At 42.1% G+C, this 20,870-nt stretch overlaps 1 protein-coding gene across 2 annotated transcripts; it reads right to left on the bottom strand.

The window, feature by feature from the left end:
* Window positions 1-325: 325 nt before the first annotated feature.
* ELMOD1 (ELMO domain containing 1) lies at window positions 326-17,070 on the bottom strand (the record flags this gene model as incomplete). 2 transcript variants are annotated; one of them, XM_084272672.1, is made up of 10 exons in its annotated part: window positions 326-498; window positions 1,543-1,676; window positions 3,144-3,194; window positions 5,832-5,855; window positions 6,130-6,198; window positions 7,408-7,541; window positions 10,604-10,733; window positions 15,438-15,535; window positions 16,745-16,773; window positions 16,926-17,070. In XM_084272672.1, the coding sequence occupies 10 exons, from the start codon at window positions 17,068-17,070 to the stop codon at window positions 326-328; spliced, it is 987 nt and encodes a 328-aa protein (XP_084128798.1). The 2 variants fall into 2 exon arrangements, with proteins under 2 accessions (XP_084128798.1, XP_084128799.1); XM_084272673.1 differs by lacking the exon at window positions 5,832-5,855.
* Window positions 17,071-20,870: the final 3,800 nt, after the last annotated feature.

Below are 20,870 nucleotides of genomic sequence, written 5' to 3'. Positions count from 1 at the left end.
ATATACAAAAACACAGCTAGAGAAATACAATTCAATTGTCGATGCTGAATTATGAGAAAACTCTAAAAAAATAGAAAAAACTCTGATACCCGACCATCAATTCAGAATGTAACACTGCATAATGCCGCAATATGAGCACCCATTTAACATGAGAAATCCCCAGCCAAAGAAGCATGAGGGGATCTAGTACATGTGACAAAAATAGATGAATACTGCACCAAAAACATGCATACAATTGCCATGGTCATTCAGTATGCTAGTGGTGGTCTAAACAGTGATCTAACACAGGAGTGAGACGGTGTTTCCAAATAAAATCGAGGAGGAACTACATATTGATTAAACTTTCTGACGCAGCAAAATGAGGGCACAAAGCCATCTCTGGGTTCTGGAGCTGTTTCAAGATTCGCTTGTGAAATTTCTCTCTGACACGATTGAACTCCATTATGTCCAGTGGATCCTCTTCAATCCAGAATTTGTGGAATTCATGCATTAGGTAGCCTACAAAACAATAGGAAAGTAGAGGAGATAAATACACTGTGTAAAATTAACATGCAAAATTCAAAGGAAACCTGAGATTAACAATGATGGGTTACACTGGTCACTGAGGTCTGATACCTCACAACACCGTGTAGGGACGAGACTGCTGCAAAACAAACAAATATTACGTAGATGGAAAACTCCAAAAAGAAAAAAGGAACAAACCCCTTGCAATTGTCATAAATGAGGAGAATGGTATGGTTTGACTTCTTATAAATCTCTTGCCTAAACACTGAAAAACAGAAGTGTTGTTCCCACTATGCAAGGATCCACAGCAGGCCTGTGCTGTAGGAGAGGTGCTAAATACAGGGGAAAGGGCTGACAAAGCTTCATTTTGAGGAGGGACATCTCTACTGAAGGGTGGAGGCTAACACTTAGACGTGGAGTCACATATCTTAACACAGTTGGATTTAAGGGGAAACAATCTAAGCTCCTTAAAGTAGCTTTACTGTCTTCTTATGATTTAAAACCAATTTACGAATATAGGAAGATAATTTGTTCAGGCACTTGGTTGGTTTGGGGTTTTTTTTGTTTGTTTTGTGTCCCTCTTGTACTGTGGCACCCAAAACTGCAAACAGCACTTGAGGCTGCACCAGCGCAGTGTAGAGCGGGACAGTCCCCTCCCTGGACTGGCTGGCCATGTCATGTGCTTGATGCACCCCAGGGTATGGTTGGCCCTCCTGGCTGCCTGGGCACACTGCTGGCTCATGTTGAACTTGCTGTCGACCAAGACCCCCAAATCCCTCTCAGCATGGCTGGCCTCCAGTGTCTGATCCCCCAGTCTGGATGCACAGCCACGGTTGCCCTTCCCAGATGCAGAACAGGGCTCTTGCCCTTGTTAAGCTTCATGCTGTTGGTGATTGCCCAGCTCTCCAGTCTGCCCAGACTGGTGTAACAGTCTTTGTGCTCTGTCAGCAAGAGATTGTAATTATTTTTTTAAAGTACAGGCATTATGAGAGCTTTGGCAGGAGTACAAATTCTATTATTTCCCATGCCCCCACTTACAAAAGGTCTGCTGAAAGTGAGTTAGTGTTGGTGCTTCTGGAGCAACATTGTAGAAGTGGGTCTTCAGAGCGCCGCTCACAAGCAGGTTGTAGGCGAGGTCTGTTATGTTAATGCCCACAATCGCGAAAGAATAGCTGGAAGAGAAAGAAGCAGCAACGGTTGTGGAGGGTTTGGTCTGTCAGCACCTTGTAAGAAACACTGATGACAGTGACACTGCAGACTTTGCGTGCTTCTGAGGTGTATTAATCGCCTCCTTCGTGAGTTCCCAAGGCATGTAGATATGGGAAACATGGAAAGCATTTATCCTGCCTGTTTTGTACAGCCTAATGGCAGCGTTTCCCTTGTGAAACACACGGTCACAGTGAAGACAGGAGTTTCATTGCTGTGCCACCATTTCCAGTGAAGCAGCACAGATACATGCCTATGGAACAAGAACAAGCCCAGGCATCCCTCTGCTCCCCTCTGACATGGGACAAGCACTCCACATCGTGGCTGTGTTTGCAGCCTGACCTGTTATTCACTATTTTAACCTGTCTGCCTAACTGGAATTCATTATGTACAGTGAGAAACAACAGGGTTTGACCATCGGTCCTATAGATGTTCATGTGGCTTAAAAGCCTGTGAAAAAGATACAGCTGAGTCACCTCTGATTTCCTCCTAACAGAGGACTAGATATACAGGTCTGAAAACGGTCAAAAAACTCAGAATATTCTGGAAACAGAAATAAGAAAATCAGACTCATGAAACCAAACTCTGTCCTGCTAAGAGGATATATATTAATATGTATATTTAGATACAGCAGAATGTCAAAATAGGAAGATATTTCTTAATTTGTGAGCCTGTTGCATAAAGAACTTGATATTCCTAGCAGAGACTGTTTCCCAAGAAAACACATAATGTCCCACACTGAAATTCAGTGATAAAAGCCAACTTGCTTATTTACATGGTGATTTTTTTTTCTCCTCTAAAGGCAGCGGTGTCTCGTAGATTTTCCTAGGTATTTTTCAATGATCTCTATTAAGAAAACTGAGATATTTTCCTTTTATTTTTTTGTTTTGAACTATTACAGGAGGAAAAAGAAATCTACTAGTTAACTCCAACATGAGGCCTAATGGCAAGTTTCACAGAAAAATGAGATATGGGCATTAAAATGCTGTATTACAGATCTCCAGATACACTCATAAGGAACATCCAGTTCCCTACTCATGAATAATGCAGCCATACCAAACCCACTGCTTAAGAAGAAAGAAACCCTCACTACTATTCATTTTTGCTGAAAGCAGATCAGAGCCTGTGTCTGACAATAGGTGAGACTTGATCACACTATGTGCTAAGAAGAATTAAACAGGTACTCGTCACTGCACTATTCATAGCACAGAGAGAAAGCATCGCCTTGCTGCAGAATTTTAGGTTATTTTTCCTAATTCTTATTTCAAACTCTTTTTGTGTGATTTCAGATCAAAATTAAGGCGCTGTTAAGACAATCCATATGAGTATGTACACTGGGATTACCATTAAAAAGTGACCTCTTCCCCCTCAGATGGACACTGCCCTTGCTAACCGTTGTGTTTATGGATGCTTTAAAAAGACTTCTAACTTACCCGATTGCCTTGTCAAACTTCTTCTTCTCCCATTCGGCTTTGCTGAATTGGCTGGGGTCATAAGAGGGTAACAAAACAAATAAAATCCAGATATTGCCATGCATTGCCAATTGACAAATATTTTCTTTCCATTTGTTTGATATTATAACATTGACTGAACAGAGTGTTTTATCTCCACTGTGAGGTTATCACATTTAACTCGGCTTCTGACTGAACAGGTTCACTTGAAATAGGCAAATGGCTTTATAGGAGCACTGATAAACTTATCATTATACAGTATGCACCTCCATCAATGCTCTCAGTAAAGCCAGTTATTTCCTGTACTGACCACAAAGGTGATCTACCTCAAATAAGTCTGAGCTACACAAAAAGGTGAAGGTAATACTTTTTTTTAACTGAGGACGATTTTAGCCTTTTGCATTCTTGAAGATACAGCCTCCAGTGATGAGAATCATGTATGATTCACTTGAGGAGGCAAACATGAAAAACACTCCTTTGATAGAAAGTTTTGATATCCAGCCAAATTGGAAATCACAAAACAGCCTATTATTTGGCACAGCAACGTAGAGCTTTTCAAGGTCACAGAAGGTCCCCCCTTAAAATGTAATTATTTAGTGAACTGTTTAATTTTAGATTGAATTTCTGTGCAACATCATCTTTTAAAAGAGGTGCCTGAAGCAACCAGTCAGCTGACATCCTACTAACCAGGCTTAATTTAACCGTACCTACAGGAATGCAGCCAGGTTAGCAGAAATCACTGCTGGCACTTAGCACCAGCTAAGAGCAGGCAGGGAAACAACCAAACCATTGGGCTACAACCTAGACATATGGGAATTCTGCCTTAGTAAAGCAAATCAGAGCTCCCAGCGTTTGATCCTAAATTATAGACAGCCCTGTGTGAAAATCTTTCTTGGACTGTACTTGAACTATAGTAAGTATGTACTAAAGACAATCCCCCAAACTTTAAATAAATCTGGTGTCCAAAATGGTTTCCATTAAATATTAAAGCTGCTCATAGGTTCATACCCATTCTGACATGAATGTTACCAGGTGGCATGCATGAGGACAAAACTCCTCTGAAATGGTCTGGCATACAGGAACGTATTCTCTACAGTCTTATCTATCTTTGTAAGTTTTTAACATCAGTTAACAGAAACACAAACAAACTTTGAATAGTAAAGGTGGCACCTGTAGGATGGGGACAAGCAATACAAACAGAAACCACACTGATCTTGATCATCTCAGAAACCAGCATGGCTGCTAAGCAACCACACCACGAAGAGCACCACGGACACAACCAGCAGCATCTATCTTCAACCAAACACTCTTTCAAGGGACAGAAATTGCACATGCTCACACAGGACTCCAAGACGGTCCTTGGCAATCAAACATGTAAATGAAGAACACTGATGTGATTCCCTGCTTCACAGCCCCAGCACTGAATACTCAGCATCTGGGTAGTACAGTTCAGCTTCCCATGTTCAGTTAAACAAAAATCTTGTCTATTTTCTATAATGCTGCTTAAGCATCATGATGATCCCTGTTCATCAGCATATATTAATAAAAATTATCCATGGGCATTTAGTAGGGCATGTAGTGATATGACAAAGGGGAATGGTTTTAAATTGGAAGGGGGTAGATTTAGATTGAACATTTGGAAAAAAATCTTGACTACGAGGGTGGTGGGACACTGGAACAGGTTGCCCAGGGAGGTGGTGGATGGTCCCTCCCTGGAGATGTTCAAGGCTGGGTTAGATGGGGCCTTGAGCAGCCTGGTCTAGTGAGTTGTCCCTGCCCATGGTGGGGGGTGGTTGGAACTTGATGATCTTTAAGGTCCCTTCCAACCCAAACCATTCTACGATTCTATGAACATAAAGGGAAGACTGGAATTGTGGGGAATGCTTGTAGGAAGAGAGTGAACGTCAACATACAAAATAAACCTCAGATGAACTAAACTTGAGGGATTTGAGAGCTATCAGGTTCAAATTGCTGTTGGTTTAGTTTCTCCCCAGCCCTGTGAGTGCTTTGGGAACTCTGACAAAATACTAAGGGGATCAAAAGCTTCACAGGATTCAGATGTGGACCTGGTATATGGATATCTAATGGTACTGGTTATGAGGCATTTCTGCCCCCTTCAATAACCATGGGATAAATCCTCTACTCACAAATCACTCACAACAACGAATTTTTGCCACTTGAATGCACCTGATCTCTCAACACTCAGGACATTTGACCAGCCAGATTAGATCCATCATTAGTCAAGGCAGCCAGACTATGTGATTACAAATCAAGGGGATCTTCAACTGTGGTAACAAACACTTGGCCTAGGTTACTTTTGAGTACCAAGTCAGTCACAGCTTTTGTGACCGCACCGGCACTGCTTATACTATTTCCCTATAGGTAGAAGTCACCCAAAATTTGATACTTAAACCTGGTACTAAATAGGTCTAAAATATAGTGCTTCAGCTACACCAAGCGAGGTTGCTTTCATTCTTTACATTTAAGCATGCTTAGATGTACCCAGTGTTGCACCATCAGCTACATTTCAGTTGACTTTAGAGAAAGGAATGTGGATCTCTTGGTGTTGCAACAAAGACTTTTAGTTTATAATATGCCAAACTGCAGTATGATTTGATCTTTATTTACATGTAGTGTCTCATTAAACTAAGAGAAAAGAAAAAAAAATACCTTAGTTCCTTCTTAGTGACTTCCCTTCATTATGAAAAGACAAAAAGAAAGGTAAATAAAAATACAAAATCACTTGAAATTAGAAGTTAAGTGAAAACATTTAACAATAAGTTGAACTATTTCTATGATTCAGTATACAAGTTTCTATCCTGGGCTTGATCAGTTTTCAGGATCAGCACTTGAGAACAGATAGCATGTGGCAATACCCAAGGCAAAAAGAAAAAAAGCCAACCCCCTCCCCAACACACCAGCCAGCACAGAGGTCTCTCAAGTTTCTTTTTCTGATGCTAAGCATTACCTGTATTTAGGCTGAAGAGAATCGGAGAGAACCTGCTGAGCTACCTCAGTGTCCCATTCGGCAAAATACCTGCAGATATGTGTAGGGTGAATTGTTAGAGGAACGAACAACAACAAGAAAAAAGCATCTTAAGTCATACTATGTTTTCCAAACACTGCCTTTTAAAAGTCCCTATGTGTTATGCAGTAGGAGTAGCACTTAACTTGTTAAATTCATTAAGCTATCGCTCAGATCCCCAAAAGGAAAGACAAAAGCAGCCTCAGGTGCAATCCTATAACCGGTTAGTGAATACACATTACCAGAGTCCCTTTTCTACCCACCCCACACAAAATCAGTCGCTTGTTTCTAGAGCATGTTGGGTGCTGAGCTCAAGAGAAAGCAGCTCAGGCTTCTCGACCTGGCAGATTCATTAAGCAAGGGAAGTTTCACCATAGGAGGAGCTAAGAACTGAAACACACTGTAGGGATTCACCTCTAATGGAAATTCAAAGCCAGTCAAGAGTCCAGATCCTCGACTGAGCTTTAGCTAGAGAATGACATACAGACAGTGGATTATTTATGTCCTTCGATTTGTAAAGCAGAAAGTACTTCTGTTTGTGTTCACGGGGAGAGGTTATTTTACCAAATCTTTCTAAGTTATATAACTACCTGCAGTAGGTAAAAGAGCTGGAGGAAATAACAGGCATCAGACGATACTCAAATTACCAACCAGAGATACGGTACCAACACCCATTGTGGGTGAGGTAGAAGGGAATAGTGATTTAAACTCACTGGTAATTTTGGGTATTGACAGGAATTGAGTAGTGCATCTACAGAAGTCTGCCACCAGTGGCTGCAATTCAAGTGATTTGCCTAAGAATTCAGCATGAAATTCCCAAACAAGAAAGCTGAGCAGAAACATAACTCTCCCACCTACCAACTTCCAGGGCATTTTGTTTAAGGATATCTAGATATTGGTGAAAATATACTTTAGAGTTTATTTCTTGTGGGAAGAGAGCACTAACGTACTGGGTCACAGTGGAACTGAAAAAAGAGGGCTTAGCAAACAGTATTACTGAATTGAAGTAGGAATACTGAAAGAAAGGAGACCCCTTCGAGAAGAGAGAACCCCCCCCCAAAAAAAGAAACTGGGCTAGCAAATAAATTCTTTCAGGTTTTGATGTGAAGTCCCTAAGACTTTTGTTAGTTATTTCCCACAGAGCTGCTAAAAAACTGCAAGTAATGCTGCTATTCATGAGTTCAGACACACATAAACCCATCTACAGGGGAAGATACTTACACCAAGTTATATAAGCCCAGGAGACCCATTCCTCTAAAGTCTGTTTTAGGATCGTCACCTTGGAAACCAATTTCACACCACTGCTTCGAAATCCGAGCTTTCAGGGGAGAATTGGGCTTCAAGCATTTCCACAACTAGGAAGATTACAGGTAAAACATAATTAAACTTCTACACATTAGCATGGCTTTTCCTCTTTTTAAACCAAGTTAAGTTCTGATGTAGCATCCCTGCACTGCTAACCCAGCAACCCAGACATCAAATCAAATTAAATTTCTGGGGTTGAGGGAGTAGGAGGGAAATCCCTGTCCACTCTAAGTATTGCAAACACTCAGCCCTACATGGCCCTTCCAAACTTAGCAGCAGCTGCTGTAGTATCTTCAACAAGGACCTGTTTTGTTCACGCTTTGTGCGTCAAACTAGCATCTGCCTCCGTAAGTACAGAGACAGGAACAGTCTGGAATTTACTGGTTGTAAATCACTGGCAGGCAATCAGCCCTCAGGTCCCTGAGGTTCTCCAGCAATCTTCTCTGGCACCTTTTTTTCAAGTCTCTGAAAGGGTTATAAATCAAAAGTGCTGACTTGGCTACCGCAGCACTGAAAAGCAAATTGGAGAACATTAAAAACCAAAATCTATATGAGAATAGCATGTGCCACCTTCCTATTTAACTAAAGGGTGAAACATTCATTGATCTCACATGAAAAAAAGGACAAAGTGATTTAACAAGCCAGATCCTCAGCTGGAACAAATCCGCTTAGCTGCACAGGTCCAGCAACTTCAGTGCCAAAATATCATGTTGCTAGGCACCTAAAGGCATACCTTTCTGCACACCTCATGTGCCATATCACAAACTCAGCCCTTCCAAAGTGTATTAAGAAATTAGGTGTTCTCCATAAACCATGAGTTGGCGAGTAGGGCCTCAAGAAATGCACTTAGACAAAGCCTACCCAAGGGAAAGAGCTGTATGCACATTTCTCGAATAAACCCCCCAGAAATTGCCTTAATTTTAGCAATTCTAACTGCATTATAAAGAAGTGCCTTAGGAAGGTGAAAACTTTAATGATTTCACTTTGTAATGACTGCATAAAGCATCGTTGCTTAAATCGTATTCGCTATCGTTCTTGTTCCTCCATAGGCAGTAAATACAGTATTATTCATTAGTTCAATCACATTAAGTTAATCTTTCCCTCATTCATAAAGTGCCCTCCTGGTAAACATGAATAAATGATAGACATTAGGAACTTGGATTACCCATTGCAGACATCATGTAGCAGAATACCTAGAAGGAATGAGAACCAACTGGCCTATTCTCCCCTAGAGTGGGTTGGAAACTGAATTAAACCCTTGGACATATTTATTTCTGTTTGACATGAGAATTCACAAAAGCAAAATGCCTGCTGTAAAGAAGTGATAATATGCAGGTTGCACTGGAGACAGATGGTGAAATTGATACTTTCTTCAACATAAATTTTACAGTGTAAGCTGCATTGTTTAATCTCCCCTCAGACAAATGCTCAGTTTCCATTCTGATTTTATTCTCATGGGGTTATGGTTTTAAAGCATTTGCATCACTACATTGCTGATGTGGTTCTCAGGAGCATCTAAGCAGCAGAACCTTGCCCTCACAGGCTGGGGGGCCAGGAAAGAGATCACAGCCAGCTCCTTGTACTTCTCATCTGTGATCCCATCCTCAGACACAACTTCTTATTCTCTGGACAGTGTAGATGCCTAATGTGTTTAGGAATGCCTTTTTGGAGTGAAAGTCCCTCCTTAAAACTACAGCTAGGTACCTGGTATTTTCAGGGACCAACACTGTAGGCTGGCACCTGGATCTCCTACCTCCAAGACACAGGGTAAATCTGTGCATCCTTTTAGTTAAAATCCACACCACTGCCAGAAATTGGTGTGTTTGGCTGCACGGAGGCAGGACTTGAACAGAAGGAGTCCCTCTGTCCCATCCTACCTGGTGGCAAAAGCACTCCTTCAGGGGCAGCTCTGGATTTTGGCTCCTCCTCAGCCAGACTCCCACATCCCTGCAAGAAGTCAACCCTAAAGACAGCTTTCCAGGCCCCTAGAGGAACTTTCTGACCATCTGAGGCATTTTTTAGAAATTGCTATTTGTGTCTGTAAGTGCTTAGAATAAAGATACTTACTGGGATTTTTGGGAGTACCTGGAAGCCCAGGCAGCTAAGGATAAGGTCCCAGAAACTCCCACTGTAACTCGTGTAAAACACTACACTGCAGGCTAGAACGTGGAAGACAGCTTCATCATCATGTGCTGTGGAAATCCCAGCCAGAGCTGGGTGGAGGCAGAAGCACAGGCAGTGTTAAAGTTTTCAGGACTTTTCTTTAAAATAATTAAAGAAAAACCCCAACAAACAAGTTGCAAGTTTTTTATAAGACCTCTGAATATTCTGTAAGAAGGCATTTTGCTTGCAGATAAGCTCATTATCACTATTCTGTCTTTCCTGCCATTTCTCTGAAGCATGTTTCTTGCATTAGCTACAGTCTAGCTATTGCAGAGGAAATAGTGGTACTTGCTATTAGATTATTTTCCATGCCTCTTATTTTTCTCCTCAATTCCTTTCTAATATAGGAGCCCTGTAGCTCTCTCTCTGATTATGGCTTAAGTAAAACCCAATTGGTGTGGTTTTCATCGCTGTGCATGTATTATCTAAAGAATGGTTTTGTTTTCATTTGAAAATATACTTGGTAAATATAGATGTGTAAGTCATCATCTCCCACCTTTCCATCCCACACAACGAAAGTGAGAAGTTTGCCACTGGGATACAGAGACAATGTCTTCAAAAATACAAGAAACTAAATGGGGAAAAAAAAGTTTATTCTGGTTAAAGGAGAAAAATGCCTTCTCATGCTAAAGAAGGGTGTACTGAAGCAGGACACAGGGCTGTATTTCCATGGCTCACAGCACAGAGCTGTTGTCTGCAGTAAGAACTGGGCATCCAGTGCGTAGATATAGCCCAGCCAAGGGACTGGCATTCATGAACCAGGGAGTGAGCTGCTTGCTTGGCAGGTCTCACACACAGAGACCAGATTAATGCACAGCCTTATCTTAAAGCAGGTACATGATGGAGTAAGGTGACAACACCTCTCCACGTTTTAAAGAGGTTTATAAACCAGACTGTTTGGAGCTGACATGAATAGAGGAGGCACTGTAAGCAGCTCTTAAGCACCCACCTTCAGAAGCATCTCCTCATGTTGCGGATTCTCCGAATCGTAAGGCTCTCTGCGCAGCTTTTCAACCTCTGCAATCAGATTTCTGTACCCCACAATCTGCAGCAGGCATGCCTGAAGAGATACTCCCAACCTAAGGTGGGGGGAGAAAGAAACAACATAATCCAACTCAATCGCATGTAACCACGAAACAGCACTACTCTGCACACACCACTTAATTCACATGAGCCACATCACATCAACGAATCAATAGTCTAACATTTTAATTACAACAGAGGAGTTTACAAGAGATCAATATTAGATTTCAGTGTGGTGAGTAGGACTAGGGAAGGGATTGTTCCCCTGTACTCAGTGCTGGTGAGGCCCCTCCTTGAGTACTGCATTCAGTTTTGGGCCCCTCACTACATTGAGGTGCTGAAGTGTGTCCAGAGAAGGGCGACAAGGCTGGTGAGGGGACTGGAGGATAAATGTTATGAGGAGCGCCTGAGGGAACTGGGGTTGTTTAGTGGGAAGAAAAGGAGGTTGAGGGGAGACCTAATTGTGCTCTACAACTGCCTGGAAGGAGGTTGTGGAGAGGTGGGGGCTGACCTTTTCTCCCTAAAGACTAGTGACAGGACAAGAGGAAACGGATTCAAGTTATGCCAGGGGAGGTTTAGATTGGGTATTAGGAAAAACTTCTTCACAGAGAGGGTAATTAGGCACTTGAACAGACTGCTCAGGGAAGTGGTGGAGTCTCCATCCCTGGAGGTATTTAAAGGACTGTTACATGTGGTGCTGAGGCACATGGTTTAGTAGTGTATTACAGGTTAGGGTGATGGACTTGGTGATTCCAACCAAGACAATGCTATGATTCTACATTAAACAAGGCCCTGTAAAATGCATAGTCTTATTTAGGGCCTTCCTTAGATGGTAAGTTTTTGCGTTTCTTTAAAGCTTTTAACAGTGTAATCACACTGTAATCTCATTATAATTACACACTGCAGCACTGAATGCCTGCAACAAGCACATCACTAAATCTGTCCCCTCATTCAAATGGCAGCCTCTCAAACAATGCCCTGAGACCAGATATGTGAACTTAAAAAGGGGTGAGGGGGAGTGAAAGCTCAGCAAAAATCTAAAAATACTCATTTTGCTTCCATGCCACAAAAGCTAGCACAAAGAAGCCAAAAACCCAAAGTAATATAGTTCAAAGATCTGCCTCTAGGCAGCCTTTTTCCTTTGGCTCACATTAACAACAACTATAAAGGCTCTCTTTTCATTATAATGCAGATTTTACATTTCCTTTTTATATTTCCTGATGCATCATACAACCCCCCCCCAACAAAACCACAAAAAAAACCCCAACCCCCAAATCCAAATCTAAAACAACCCCCACCAAAAATGTGATTTACAAATCTTTAAATTATAACAGCTTACTAAGCTTTAGATTAAGATTTTATAATATCAAATACAAGCTGTGCAATGCACAACTGCCACGCTCAAAAGAATATTTAATTATATAGGGGAATAAACCCTTCAATTTTTAATAATATCTGAAATTATCTGAACACTTAGTATGAATTTGGAGGGCACAGCTAAACCTGTACCCTCGTTCCTCCATGGAACACAGGCTGCACTGCTGTTAAGATGCACAGGTTCCTTATCTGTCTTTGACATGTTGGAACATTTTGTTTATTCCTTAATGCTGTTAAATTCTCTGAGCAGAAGGATTTTCACTGCTTATCTTTTGCGATTAATCTACAGAATCAGAGATGTCATCATTAGGCCACTTCTCTTGCTGCAATTTCAGGCTATTTGTGGCTACAACACTTCCAGAATAACCTATGCAGTGCTGTGCCCTCCTGTGCTGTTTGGTTTTTTTACATGCTTCACTTGCTTTACCCCACAGTTTCACAGAAAGGCTGCATCTCAAAGCAAGCTGAAACGCCTGACAGGGCTGCACAGGAATTGCTGTAGTGCATCACTAAACCACAGCCATAATGTTTTTAACTACTCTATAACCTCAGAGTAGTTTACAGCAGAAAGCCACAGGCAGTGGCAGAGCAATTTTACATTAAGAAATAGATACAGTCTTAAGATCCAAGCTGCACAACATATACAAAGCCAGCCACGTTTGCACCTTGAATAAAGCCAGTCAAATGCTGGGTGCAGTGTTATGCACAGGGAGGGGGTGTGGTGTGGAATTAGTTTCTCCACTCTCCATTTCATTAAGCTTCTGGTCTCCTCCTTGCCAAACAGAGAGCTGCTGATGCCCCACACCTCCTCCCTGCCATCCCTGTGCTGGTGGTGGCAGTTCTCAGAGCATGGGAGCAACCTGCCTGGGCTTGCACACCCACCACGCTCAGCTCCAGGTGCTCTGCAAGATGGAGATGAGTCCAAAACTAGGAGTATTTCACAGACTGCTTCCATATTGTATTTGTCTGACTGTATTTGTGACTGTATTTGTCATCACTTGGTTATTAAACCTACTTGGTCCACCATTAAATAGACAGTTATCTCAGAGGCACTGACAAAAGGAAATCACTTCTTTTCAGGTCATGGCAGCCCACAGTCTTCAAGAGCAGCTCAGTGCAAATACCCCTGGGATGCTAGTTCAGCTCTGCAAAGATGCTACATTAACAGAAATGACTGCTTACAGATTTGCAGAAATGCATATAGTATGAGACATGCCCCCTTGTCCTTACCCCAGGAGATTTCAGCTCTCTACTACGCAAGGGAAGGCCAGAGTTCTGAACAACATGGTTTGGATGAGGGTTTTTTTATGTTCAAGACTAGGCAAGACACTGGATTTTCCTTAATCCTGTCTAAAGAAACAGCTGACCTGCTTTTGCTGAAATTTCTCCAGAAAAATTTACTGCAAAATAAATGGCTCCCATGTAAAACTTCAATGCAGATGATTAAAGTTCAGCAGAACTATGATTAATTTAATGTAAGGAGCAATTTAGTGTCAGAGTGGGTTTCTATGTATGTGGCACCACCTTGCACATCCCAGGCCCCCCACTCCTCACTGTTTTGTAAAGATATTTCACCAAGATATTTCAGAGGTTGAGTGCAAGGGTTCTATTCTGAAAACAATTAAATGTTTGTTCTGTGCTAAGCATATGAACATCACCTGCACTAAACAAACACACAAACAAACAAATAGTTCTGTTTGTTTGTTTGTCTGTTTTTCTAATATTAGGACCAGATCATTCAAAATGTAACTCCAGCTTCAGGGGCCTGATTCAAGCTAGCAGAAACCCTTTTCACCTCTGCTCTCTGTCGGCAGACAGCATTTTTTCAGAGGTCCAAGGCAATGCCATGAGGGAAATCAGAGAGTGATCTCCAGTGTCACACAAACACTATTTTAATGAATTCCTTGCTTTTTTTCTTGGAATTATTCCACCCAGTTACCCAAGGGTCCAACACTGAGGAGTGAGTACTTGAATCAGCATAATTGCTAATGCTGCAGTTACTGATGTCCACAGGCCAGGCTCTGAGCTGCACACATTTACATCCTCCAGTTTTTCCTCACAGGTCACCTTCACTGATTTTTCCATCACCATTTTTCTGAATTTCAGCTATCAGCATTCTGTGCAACACGGGTACCAGAGCTGTGACATCCTGCTCAGGTGGGCAGCCTCTCAATGTGGCCTGGCATCCACTCCAAGCAGCTGCTCTTTCATCACCCTCCCTTTTGAAGGTCATGTGGGCAAGGTCCTGTGAAGTGACACCCCTGGAAAAGCTCAGTGCCCACACCCAGGAACACTTCACAGGGTTCTCATCCATGAGAATGAGCCATTTCCTTTGTTTTGTTTCTCTTATTTTCCTGCCTACTTTAAGGGTTGAGTGGCATTTTTTTCAATCCAGGTGGAAAGTGTTCATGTCCACAACAGTTGTCTCTCAAGATAGAAAGACACCCAGCATGCTCTATTTCCTTTCAGTGAAACCTCATTTTAGGACTACCCAATTGTTCTCCTCTCTGCTGAGGAGTAGGGCTGGGGGTGGGGGGGACACAACATTCCTGTAATGAGATAAAAAAGAAATTGTATTTTCCCAACAGTGCTTTTGGGTTTTGTTGTTGCAGCAAGACCTTGGGACCACATTACCTGCTGACTGCTTAAAGAGAAGCAGCTATCAATTCATGGATGCCCATTTTGGATGATCAGTTTCAGTACATCAGTTTCAAGTTTGGGAAGAGGAGTAGACCTCAGACTGATCATCTAAATAACACAACCCTCAACATTTCTTCCACTTATTCCTGACCTGGACTATCTTGAGGGGCTGTGAGGTAATGCAACACAAAATGTGTTATCTCTTACTCTTGAAATACGCACTTATAAATTTAATGGTAACATCTTGTAGCATTAGAAGAATATCAGCTGTGTTGTACTGTTAAAACTTCTGTTTGGACAATTACAGGCAGTTTAAAAATGCAAACCAGTACACTGTTTATATCAGTTACAACAGAATGATTTCTTCCCTACTAAAAGGGCTGCATACAGCTTTGCTAAGAAGCCATCACTGTCGCTGTCAGGACCACCTGCCTTGGTGGTATTTTATCCCTGTGAGAGTAGCCCCCATAAATCAATGCATCAACAATATACTAAGACAGCACGATTCAGGAAGCAGTGAGCTGAAGAGACTCAGAACTTGCCTATTACAATCACAATAAAGGATCATTCATTTTTCCATCAGCTTTTCGACAGAAAAGCTTAAGGTGGAGATTGATGCTGAGAGACAGAATTCATCTTCAAATGGTATGCCACAATCGCTATGGAGAAACAGTTCTCCATGGACCCAGCCACCAAGGAAATCAATAATTCCTGCTTGTTTTAAAAGGAAACCATGAACTTACTGTGGGTTTATATCTGGATTGATCCTTTTCAGTTCCATGATGTCATCTATAGTTTTTTCAATAGCATCAGGGTGGACACTTACTGAAGTTTGTAGCCTCTAAACAGAGATTTAAACACATATTAGTTTTTAAAGAAGCTATTATTCAATAGAAGTTAGCAATGGTAAATGGGATACCCAAAAGCTTCTAGATTTAGAGTCCAGAAGACCCAACTTGATATATCAACATGCCTCTCAGTCTATTCAACCCTACCGACTAGTTTCAGAGCAGTAGCTCTATAAGAACTCAAGTCCCTTTGCCATACCCTTGTCACCTACTGTATCTCTGAGACAGCTGCCAGTTAAGATGATTTGAGGCCTCTGATCAAGAAGAGCAGCTTCAGACCATCCTCCTAATTACACTGGAATTTCTAACCTTCATTTGACACCCCCTCCCAACATGTTGCAGTAAAATGCACAACATTTTATCCCTTCTCTTGCATGTGATTGTGGACATGACCCTGGAAGTTCAGTATTCAAAAAACAGCATGCCCCCCAAAATAATTCAGAGTTGAATTTCCTGGAGCTTTGTCTCAAAGCTACACAACTGCTTAAATGCAGGTTTGTAAATCAGACTCTGCCTTTCTGTTTGTGCTAGAAGTATATTTGGAAGCACCATGCTAATCTATGAACTATGTGACATTGTTTTTGTTCATGCTGAGGTAAGCTCTTCAACATCACCGATTCTCATGCTAAAGAGAAATGAATGGCTGAATGATGCTATTTAACATATGCACAAGTGCTTTGTGAGAATAATTTAGGGGAACACAACCAGTGCTACGGTGAAAGAATAAGGTGACAGAGGGTCTTCTCCACTAAGGAACTGAAAAAGGAAAGCAGGGAACAAAGCTGTCTTGGCTATCTAGGTACTGCTACCTTCAACCTCTTTTATCTCTGTTTTCCAGACAAAACCCCCCAAGGTGTAAAGCGTGTAAGTGAATGACTGCAGAATACAGAAAGTCTGAAAGAGTATGAGGAATCAAGCCAAGAAATCCGAAATTACAACACCCTCATCATCTCCACCATGACCTGTTGTCTCCCTGTCTCCATCAGTGCCACAGAGTGGCTGTCCCAGGAGCACAGGACATTCTCCCTGACTTTGCAAGACACCTGCCATTGCAGATATGGGACCCTCTTCAGTAGGAGGTGGTTTAATGTAAAATCACATGAAACTTTGAAAGTAATTTTTGTGGTGAGCAAACAGCAGACTGAACAAACCAGCTGCACAGGACACAATAGGAAAGGTGAACGATGAGATCTTTCACTCACCTTACTTTTTGAACCTTTCAGTGATGCCTCTGTAAGAGAACAGTATTTGAAACCATCATGTCAGACAAACTAAGTTTATACTGGATTCATTTGACTATTTACTTATAAGACTTAAGTCATACTATTTTTAGCACATGCAGGAAAGCACAAAGGCATGCAGAACTAAGTAGTTTGCAGGTACCTATTTTCATAGTTCTGGCAGCTCCAGGTTTGGTGTTGTAACAGATCCTTTGCAGTTCACATCGGCCCGTTAGTTTCCTGACGACGAATTTCAGGCAGCGCCACAAGCACTTGCAGTAGAAGTACAGGCATACCTGGACAAACATCCTGGCAAAGGAAAAATGAGGCCTGAAAATAAGAGTGTTGAGCAGAGTTTGTTTCAACAAGGTCACCCCCTAAACAGAAGGTACTTCCTCACCTCAAATTCCCATTGCCTAAGAGCACATTTAAAGCAAAAGCAGCATTCACAGAGTAAATGTTTATCCTGGTTAGTGTTAAATCATGTTTTTCAGTCTTACACAACAACAAAAACCACAACAAAACATGCACAAAGCAGAACTGGAAGCACAGAAGAAACCAATTTTAGAGTTCTCAAAAGAGTATTTCTAGAAAACTCTTTGTCCCCTAAAAATAAAAGGCTGTATAGTTCCTATTAATACTTTGGGAGAACAGGACTAGATGAGAAGGGAGCACAGCTCACCCTGTTACCATGGCTGCTGAGGATCCAGGGAGCTGCTACACCCTGGCTTAGCTTTGCCTCTGCATCCAGCAGCTCCAAGCAAGGTGGATGGTTATTCTGGTAAACTTCACTCAACACTCACCTCAGGTCCCTAATAGTGAGAAGTGACAAGGAAACCAAAGCCCTCTCACTCCAGGATGGGTGTTTAAGAACCTGTCCTAAGGACTGCCAGTTCTTCCCAAGATCAGCGGTTATACAGCACAGAGGCTGTGTGATTGCTCACAGTACAGAACTGGCAGTAAGGCAGGAAAGCCCTTGCTCAGACACTGCGCCCAGTTTTGAGCCCCAGCAATACCAGACAGACTTTGACCAACTATGGATTTCAGTGGAAGCCCCCGAGATGGTGGGGCTGGAGCCTGTGAGGAGAGGCTGGCAGAGGGGGGCTTGTTCAGCCTCGAGCAGAGATGGCTTTGGGGGCACCTAACAGGGAGGACATTGAGGGGGCAAAGCTGGGCTTGTCACGGTGGTGGCGAAGCACAGGAAGACAAGGGACAACAGTCATAAGCTGAAACATAAGAGACTCAGTCTAGACACAAGAAGCAGCTTTTTCCCCCATGATGACAGACAGGTACTAGCACAGGTTGCCCAGAGAGGCTTCCTCAGAATTTTTTTTAAGCCCTAGCTGGAAGAAGCCCTGAGCAGCCTGGTCTGACCTCAGAGCTGACCTGCTGTGAGCAGGAGGTTGGAGCAGAGCTGAGCCATCCTGTGATCCCTTGGAAGCCTGAAGAAGACTGTGTATACGAGAAATGCTCTATTTTAAAGTTTGTTAGCATTGCAGCTGCTACCAAAGCCCACATTCCACTACTGCAATTACATAACACACCCCAAAAAACAGATTCCATGGGCTACAACTTATTTGGATGCAATTTAGCTCTCTTGTTTCTATGGCTATGAAGGCACAGATCCTGGCATGCTACCCAACTTCCAGCCCCCATGGGGTGCAACAAGACTCTGCACCCAGAGTCTTTGGGTTCAGAAGCACATCTCAGGAAAGGCAAATTGCAAAAACCTGATGACAGGAATATTGCAATCTGGACATGGTTGTGAGAAACTGGTGGCCCTGCTAGAGTAGGAGGGGGAAACCAGATGACCTCCAGAGGTCCCTTCTGACCTCAAACTCTCTGTTATTGTATTTTATGATTATATTAAGGGAAAACATCAATACAGCATTGATATGCTCACTTACCATAAATGGTCAAAAATAATTTGGCCCATTATGCTCTAAGCTTGGATGTACACATATTCAACATTGGCCCATTATCTCCTCCACAGGCTGTTGATGCTTTCAAAGGACAGTTACTTGTTAGGAGAATTGGTGTTATTCTTTCCAATGGAGTGTGCTGGCTACTCTGAAATCCTGAATTCCAGATATTCAAATCAATTACAGGTTTAATAAAGCCTGAAGAGCTCCATCACTGCCTAAAACATCCTGAAGGGCATGGTGTAGAAGGACATTCAGGGAAGGGAAGAAAAATTAACTCATGTTCATGTCCACACAGGAGTTTAATCTGCTTTTTGTTCACTTTAGCTTAATCTCCTTTGAAGGAGGATTAAAATAAGGGAACTAAAGCCATTTTATGTGTAAATGGAGAGCATCCACACAAGCATTTAACATACTTTAAAAGCAGCCATTTTATCTTCACACTTTTAGCTAATTCACTTAACACTCCCAAACGCTGGCATGCAGGCAACCCCCTTGTCTTTATGCAATGGGAAGCCTCTATTTTAGATACAAAGTGAAACCTAAAGAATGAGGAATCACTCCCACGCTACAATCATATTTTAGACAAGCAAAAGTGTTTCAGCTCCCAACACTGAAATATTTGGGGTACCCTCCCCCAAGATGTGCCAGAACACACTCCTGTGAGGACTTTGATGTGCATCACAGCAGGTGACTACTTTCAGTATTAAGGCCAGTTATCAGGAGGCAAGTCCCTCCTCAGTCGAGCAGCCATTCTTTACATTTTCAACAGTCAGAAGAGTAGTCAGTTAAAGAGTCCATCTCATATAAAGTCAACTAATGACTTCAACTGCAACCTTTAATAATGGCTTGAAAACCCACAGGCTAACACTGGGCACTTTCCACTAGATATTTCACACCAACCTTCACAGATTTGACTCATCCATCATCCCTGAAGAATCCAAACTTTTCTAGCCATCCCTCAGCCTCCTCAGTGCATCCCAGCTCTACTCAGGATGAATGTACAGAGAAGTCATAGAATTACAGAATTTTCCTCGTTGGAAGGGACCCTTTATATCATCAAATCCAACAGTCACCCAAACCTGCCAAACACCACTAAGCCATGTGCCTAAGCATCACACTGAACCATCTTCTAAATACCTCCAGGGATGGAGACTCCACCACTTCCCTGGGCAGCCCGTTCCAATGCCTAACAAAAGTGAAGACAAGAGATTAATGCCCAAAGTGGTAGATGGAGTGTAGTTCTGGGTTTTCATCATATATTTATAGTAAAAGTTAAACTTGCTTTCTTTTGACCTGCTTTTTTTCTCCCTTAAACCAACTTACTACCCAGAGAGCTCATTTATATGGCAAGAAGGGAGGAAAGACTCACTTAACTTCCTGTTAACAGCCCATGTCAGATTTTTTTCTGATGAGAACGATAGCTCCACAAAAACCACCTTCCCTTTAAGAAATTTCATGCCTATGCTTAATTGCCTCTAGGGCTGAAACATCACAACCCATTTCACTACTGAAAACCTTGGTTTTTATTACTGTGTTGTGTGATGTGGATAAATTTCTGGGCTGGGGAAGGTGTCTGGTACATCTGAATTCTGTGTTTCTGCCTGAAGGCTCAATGGCAGGTTTACCAATCAAAGGCAAAACTCCAAAAGGGACAGAGCTGTGATCTTCCGTGGCTGCAGTCACCTTCCCCACTGAAGTTTTGCTTTGACTATGGTTTGCACAAAGATTAACCAATAAAACTGCATCTACTGAAAAACATCACTACAGCAAACAAGCACTACAGCTGTGACTCACTAAAATATACTTAGCAGCTACTACTAATAAAGAAGAGAAACACTAGTTTTGACTAGAGAGCTTATAGAAGAAAGTCAGCCTTTGTGGATACCTGCAGTTTTCTACTACTCATCCATCTCAAGCTTACAACACTTGAAATCTTCCATTTGCAACACGAACAGCATAAAAAGTAACACAAGCTTGTTCTCAAGGAGATATTCTTTCTAAAAGGCAATTCTTGCTTGCAGAAGTCCTGTAATAAAAGCACACTAGTGATTAAATAGGACAAGTTTTATTTTAGCCACTGCACACTTCAGTTCATGTAAGCAAAGTGGAGACAGGGGTAGGTAGAAAACAAAGCATTGCTTAGTATGAACAGCTCACACGGGAGTGCAGCCTGAGCCATGGGT

This window comes from Gallinula chloropus (genome assembly GCF_964237585.1).
Source record: "Gallinula chloropus genome assembly, chromosome: 1".
NCBI classification, from domain to species: Eukaryota; Metazoa; Chordata; class Aves; order Gruiformes; family Rallidae; genus Gallinula; species Gallinula chloropus.
Note: the sequence above shows the minus strand (reverse complement) of the source record. Positions and strands in the feature narration are given on the sequence as shown.